At 35.5% G+C, this 7,512-nt stretch overlaps 1 protein-coding gene across 1 annotated transcript; it reads left to right on the top strand.

The window, feature by feature from the left end:
* Positions 1 to 907: 907 nt before the first annotated feature.
* LOC131164220 (14 kDa proline-rich protein DC2.15-like) lies at positions 908 to 1,683 on the top strand. The gene has a single exon (XM_058121244.1). It carries the CDS (start codon positions 983 to 985, stop codon positions 1,430 to 1,432), a length of 450 nt encoding a protein of 149 aa, XP_057977227.1. The 5' UTR covers positions 908 to 982; the 3' UTR covers positions 1,433 to 1,683.
* Positions 1,684 to 7,512: the final 5,829 nt, after the last annotated feature.

Genomic DNA, 7,512 nt, shown 5'->3' with positions numbered 1-7,512 from the left:
TTGTATTTAGTTCTTCTTAATTTTAATAATATTATTAATTATGCAACAGTCAATAATTATTGTACTTCAAAAAGCCTTAAACAGTGTGATAGTAATTTTAGTAAATATTAAAAATTAATTTTTGAACATAAAAATATCAATTCAGTATTATGAATAAGCTGTGTTAGTAATATTACTAACTAAACTAAAATTTTATATTATTTTACTATTATAACTAAGTTTACATAATAAATAAAATATAAGCATTTTAATGAAAGAAATTTCAGTAGACGGCTAGCGCACCGACATGTCTACCGACATGCCTTGTGTATATCTTAGACCAAATTTAATCAAACTCACAGAAAAATCAAGTTTTTATGTTTTTCCTCAAAGACAAAAACTAGTTTATTTAGTAATTTATCAGAAGAGGCGTCCACACAATGTGACGCACCCCATGCATCACCAGTCAAGCAGAAATGGGATTCATGGGCTCCTTTAATTCATTCACTACCACTGATCCTCCGCAGTCGATAAAAGATCATTAGGAAATTACGAGTCCCATTTTGTGATTGCGTACCCACTTAATTTAATCAACAATTTTTCTTTTCAGCTCTCAAAGAATGGATGACAATGCATCGCATATCTGTGGGTGCACTGCTGCAATATTGGCTGCATTAATACGTACAAGTTAAAGATGCAGCAGGGAACATGGAAATTTGCCGATCCCCACCACAAAAACATCCAAACGTTTATGTAACGATCTCCTGGTTTTGCCAGCTATGTAAATCCCAAGGTCTCACATGGCTGCCTCCCATTTTTAATTCCGTATTATACTTAGTTATTTCCTGTTTACATTAATTGAATAGATCACCCTTCCCCCTTAAACCCTATAAATACCCTACACCTCACCTTTATTCCCTCCATCCCCACACCAATAATACAGCAATAGCTTCAATTCTCACTTCTCTTCAACTAGCTAGTACGTATTTGTGTTAGTTGAGACATGGCCAAGAGCTCTGCTTCAGTTGCTCTCTTCGTCATCCTCAACATCCTCTTCTGTGCCCTTGTCTCCGGCTGTGGCACCTGCCCAGGTCCGAACACGCCCATGCCAAAGCCATCTCCGCCTTCGAGTCCAAACAAGCCCACGCCAAAGCCATCTCCGCCTCCAAGCTCTGGTTCGGGATCGGGTTCGGGCAAGTGCCCTAATGATGCCCTAAAACTGGGTGTGTGTGCTGATGTGCTCAATGGGTTGATCCATGCTGTGGTGGGCAACCCATCCGTAACTCCATGCTGCAGTCTCCTTAAGGGCCTTGCTGATCTTGACGCAGCTGTTTGCCTTTGCACTGCCATTAAGGCAAACATTTTGGGCATCAACCTGAATGTTCCTGTCTCGCTGGGCTTGCTTCTCAACGCCTGTGGGAAGAAGACCCCTTCTGGATTCAAGTGCACCTGAAGTTTATATACTTAATTAAGCTTGTTTGATTTGAGAGCTACAACTATTTATTTAAAGCGTGTGTGTGGTTATTATGTAAGTGTCAACAGCTTGTTTCCTGTGTTACGTATGGTGATATTAGTTTGATTTTGTAAGTGGGATTTTGTTGAATAAGTTATTTTTCCTTGTGCAAAATGAAGGGATCATCTCTTAGTGATGTTCACTTAGTTAATATAATTTTTATCGGAAATTAAAGATTGCTTTCACTTTGATCTTCTGTTTTAGACATGTCATTCATCACCATGCGATGTATAATCCCAGCTCCCTCTATTCATGCATGCATATTAAATTTTGTTTCCTGCGTGAGTTAAATACTTCCTAGCATGTCTAATTTCAATGACAAATTTAATAATGCAATCGTGTTGTGCACAATTGGCACTTTGATACCAATCATTGATACCGAATGCGCAGCGGAAACCTCACATCACTTGGATTAATCCGAAACAATTGATGCAAAACACTCAATGATGAATATACGGAACAAGCAATCACAATCACACAAAGAATACATGAACAACAATAGTCAAAGACACAAGATTTACGTGGATCGACAATATGCCTACGTCCACGAAAGCAACGACTGATTTTTCACTATCAGACTGTTCAAGCTTAAATTAGGATAACAAAATAATGTATATATACAAATCCTATGCGTGCATGAGGCTTAGATACTATCTACAATACTCCTATATCAAATCCCGGAGGAAAATCCTTCAAATATCCTTAATCTACTGATCTCTGATTCGAATTCCTTGATCAGCGTCGAACGAAACCGTCGATGGTTTCAGCTAAACTGCCGAAGGTTTAAAGCCGAGTGCTTAATCCTACAAACTAAATTCAAACCATCGACCGATTTAGGGCAATCATCAACGGTCATATGCCATCAACAAAACCGTCGATGGTTTCTTCCTACAAACTTCTCCCCTGTTCATTGCTTCACTATGCTTTCCCGTTGCATGCGTTCCACTCAAATATGAGCCACATCTCCAACAAATTGAAAATCAAAGCAGAAGACTGGATTACACATATCAATATTATATAACTAGTTAATGACTTGTTGGTATGCCATTTCACCAAAAGACATGCATTTTGTCCACCACCGTATCCCAAATAAACCTAGCATTTGACTTGACTCCCATGGGAAGTCTCAAGTACGATGTGGGAAAGGTATCCAGATTGCAGTTGAGAATTTTAATCTTCTTCTCTGCACCTTCAAGGGCTCCAATCAGAAAGATAAAACTTTTTGATAAGCTGATAGCTACTTTTAATCCCGCGACTGCCTTAAAACAAAACAGAATTGCCTGTAAATTATTGAAAGTAGAGGAAAAGTAGTTGGAGAAGATCAAAGTATTGTTTGCGAATAAGAGATGGGATAAAGCAACGGAGTGTGACGAATTATGAATATTTATTTCCCCCAAACAAAGTTTTGGTCATGACTTTGGAGATCGTCTGAGAAAGAGCTTCCATAACCAAAACAAAGGGGAAGGGACCGCCTTACCTTAGGCCCCTTGAGCTCTTAGAGAATCCAGTAGCTTCTCCGTTAACCAACATCGAGAAGGTGGCTCTTGAGATGCATCATTTAATCCAATTCCTCCATTTTTCTCCAAATCCCATGACAGTCATAATGTTTTTAAGGCAATCCCAATTTACATGATCAAAAGCCTTCTCCAGATCAAGTTTACACAAGAAGGTTTCAACCTTGTTTCTCCACAGGAAATCTACACCTTCATTTGTTTTTGAGATTGCATCGAGGATTTTTCTATCCAAAGAATCCTAGATAAGCCTAGAAGCCTTTGAGACACAACTAAAGCCCTAAGAAGCCCTTCAGAGGCCCTAAATGGTAGTTAAATCACCATAAAAGGGCTTAAAACTTTCTTAAACCCATTGACTACTATAAAAGACCTTTGGGTAAAAAATAGGCATCGACAATATTCAAACTCTATTGACTCCAAATTTTGTATGTTTTAGGCTGGTCTTAATTGTTCTTCAATGACACCCATGTGTTCCTTATTATTTTTCATCTACTCACTATGTTTATGAGGCTTTCCTTGTTCCACATGGGTATCCTATGCAACTTAGTCATCAAATTGTAAGGAGACCTATGATGTAGAGACCTGAAAATAATAATAATAAAATAATGGAGAGGAAGGAAAATTTAAAAAGGGTTAAAACAAGGTTCATCGATGAATGCCTTGGTTTCGTCGACGAACTCCTTGTAGGATTCATATACGAAGTTCAGTGTTTCATCGATGAAGAGATTTCGAGAGGTTGTATTTCAAACCCATTGGTTCATCGATGAGTTCTTTACCTTTGTCAATGAACTGCTTTCTTCACTTCGTCGATGAGGCCACGTGTCTCGTCAACGAAGCCACATGTCAGGTCGGTCACCTATAAATATGCAAAAATCACATTTCCAGTAAGAAATTTCGTTTCCCTTCTATTTCTCTCTCTAGAATTTCAGCCTCTCTACCTTCTCTCTAGATTTTCTGCTCCATTTCTCCCCAGTTCGACGATCAGAAGCTACCATGATGATCCTGGGGAGATTCTCTACAACTTAGCTAGACCAAAATTTTGGTTTGAGAAGTTTGGGCACCATCCCAAAATCAGGGTAAGTGAGTTATTTAAGGTATATTTGGTTAGTAGGCTTTTCTAAGACTAGATTTTATATTACATATTGATATATTGGTGTTTAGGATGATCAAACTAGGGTGTTACGATTTTAGGGTTTGGACTTCCAAGCACCACAAGCATGGGTTAAGGATCAGGAACCCAAGTAAATGATAAATAAACTATAGTATAGGAAAATGTGAGCATGGAAATTATTCTAGGGATTCAGTTGATTGACGGGGATATATATATATATATATATATATATATGTGTGTGTGTGTGTGTGTGTGTGTGTGTGTGTGTGCGCGCGCACGCGCGTGTGTGTGCATGTGTGTACAATTTCGGGATTTTGGAATTATGAATGCAGTGGGCGTGAGTTAGGATTGACAAATGAACTCAGTTTGCTAGGTAAGGGAAATATGCTATGCTAGAAATTTTAGAAATTGTTATAAGTAAAGTATATGTATTTTGGGATGTGACTTATAGATGTTTAAAGGAATTAAATTATATATTTTTCCAATTAAGTATACAGTTCATAAATTATTTTATTTCTAGAAAATACAGATTTCAGAATATGGATTTATTTAGTTGTATGGCATGAGTTATTAGCAGATCAATATAGAATTTATATAGCTTCCAGTATAACATGATTTACAGTATGTGCACGGAAACATGTGTTATAGCAATTTTAGAATACCATGATAGTATACATACAGAAACTTATATTTTCGGAATTTATAGAATACCATGATATTTACAGATTTCAAAACCATAACATTTAGATACTCGGTCATTCAGATATTCAGATATTCAGCTATACAGATATTATAGTTACTTAGATTAGATATCACAATGTTATGGTTATTCCAGTGGTATCAAAATCATGGTAAAACAGTAAGATGCACACACACACACACACACAGATATATATATATATATATATATATATATAATAGTATTATATAATATCAGATCCCTAATGAATCAATTCAGTCAGCAGAGTAAGGCACTTTAGCTATTTCAAATCAGAGTGCAACCACATATCTTAGATAGTGTGTGGGTTTTAGTCAACCAAGCCTTGGAGGGATTGCAGGCTCACCAGAAATCTGGGTTGAGGTGGCCGGTTTGACGATGGGGAGATAAGTTACCATGCTTTAGAGGGATTGTAGGCTCCCCAGTATTCTGCGTTGAGGAGGCCGATCTGATGATGATAGAGTTTCGATTGACTTATCCTGGTAGGCCAACCAGTGTTAAGTCCTGCCTATGGGTCGCACAACCCTGTCATGAGGGGTTAAATCATGACATATATTTTTCCAGGGAATGTTTACATAGTTATTTATATGTATATAGAATTACAGAATAACATCATATATATTATAATACTAGCAGTACGAATAATTAGAAAGTTCAGATAATAAAGTTGTATTTTAAGCCACATAGGTGTGAGTTATACTGTACATCATTTTACGTGTTATATCAGTTGCAGTTAATTATTGGTATATTATTCATATAAATTCAGTTGCCACACACTTGTAATAGTATATTTCTTTTTACTGAGAGCTGTTTCATCTCAATAATTTAACATTTTTCAGGTGATCTAACTAGACGAGCAGATTAGGCTCGAAGATAGAGAGGTCATTTACATTGCCATGTTTGTAGCGTAAGTGTTTTCAAGAGGATGTATCTTGATTTGCATTCAGGGGTTTTGATAGATGTTGCTAGGAATATGTGTAGTTTTATATATATATATATATATATATATATATATATATATATATATATATATATATATAACGTGCCACATTTGCATAATTATGCATTTAAATTCATACATTCAAGATCATAATTTTAATTAAATGCTTGATTTTGTCTAATATTTTAATCATCGAGCTCACCTGATAATTTTAAAGATAATTAACCTACTTTTATTGAAAATCTACGGACAGTCATATTTTATTATTGCAGGGTAATTTTTGTAAGTCGAGCCATGCACATAAAGAGAGGCCGTTTTCAATACTATTTCGTAATCTATATGTAACTCTATCATCCGATGTCAAATTCAGATGATTCAAGATGCTGTAGAAAGTTAAGTGAACCCTCTACAATTTTAATGTTTTGAGTTTTGAGAAATAGTGGAGGCGGCTGCAAGTCTGAAGGTCAACACACACAATAGCAAGGGAGGTGGCTGGTGGCACACAGAAAAAAAATATTATCTTTTCGGGAATCGGAAAGCGGCAAACAACAACAGTGTTCAGGGTGTTCGCGGTGTGCGACAGCGGTGCTGTGGGTGTTGATTTTTCTTCTACTCTCCAAATAAAAGAATGCATGGTGAAAACATTTGTGTTTTATTTAATTTTTAGCATGAGCTAATTTTTGTATCCTAGAAAATAATGTAGCTCAGTTTTAAATTATACTTGCTCTTCGATGCTAATCTGAAGTGGTTTTCTTTAATATTTGTTTGAGTTATTATGCACTTAATGCTTTTAATTCACTGGCCATTAATTAGATGATGTTGGTCTTGTGATTTGCTACCGAAAGGGGGAATTATAGGATAGATTTAGGATAATTCAGCGTAGGTGAATATAGAGATCGAAAGACTTGTATGAACTTACATAGCATAAAAAAATCGAAGGTCTTATTGTGTTCTTGGGTTATTAATTTGCATACTCTTATGTTAAGTAATAAACAAGAATAGGTTCTAATTGACTATTGAAAGAGGCTTTTGGAAAAAAAAAACTGGAGATTTGCTAACAAACAGAGAAAACGAAGTCAAATTAGCTAGATAAGTAAAGCATTGTGAGAAACTAGGTGAAATCGGATTCTTAGAAGTTTTCACCCTCTTTAATTTGATACGTGGCAACCAGTTTTATTTTCAGTTGAGTAGTTTAATTAAAGTAGCCTTATTTCAATTTTGCATTCTAAAATTATTAATCTTTCTAAATAAAATCAAGATTAGTACAATTTCGGTACTTGGTAAAATTAAGACATCAATCCCTGAGGACGATACTCTTCACATCACTATATTATAAAACTAAGATACTGTGCACTTGCAGTTTTGCACCAATCAAGTTTTTGGCGCCGTTGCCGGGGATCGAGTTTTTCTTATTTTTGCCAATATCGATGCAAAGTAATCTTGGTTTTAATTTAGAATTTTACATATATATATATATATATATATATATTTTTATTTTATTATTTTTCACATTATTTTATTTTATTTTATTTTATTTTTACCTTCTTTATTTCAGGTTTTTTTTTTTTTTTTTTTTTAATGTTGGATGCGCAGTGCTAAAACTCGTGAGATTATTCCTTTTGATTCGGAGATTGAAAGAACTCTCAGGGCACTAAGAAAGAAGAAGAAGAAGAAGAAGAAGAAGAAGAAGAAGAAGAAGAAGAAGAAGAAGAAGAAGAAGAAGGTACTAGCTATGGATAA

The sequence above is a fragment of the Malania oleifera genome, chromosome 9 (genome assembly GCF_029873635.1).
Source record: "Malania oleifera isolate guangnan ecotype guangnan chromosome 9, ASM2987363v1, whole genome shotgun sequence".
Classification (NCBI taxonomy): Eukaryota; Viridiplantae; Streptophyta; class Magnoliopsida; order Santalales; family Ximeniaceae; genus Malania; species Malania oleifera.
The sequence above is the reverse complement of the archived record's forward strand: the minus strand, read 5'-3'. Positions and strand labels throughout refer to the sequence as shown.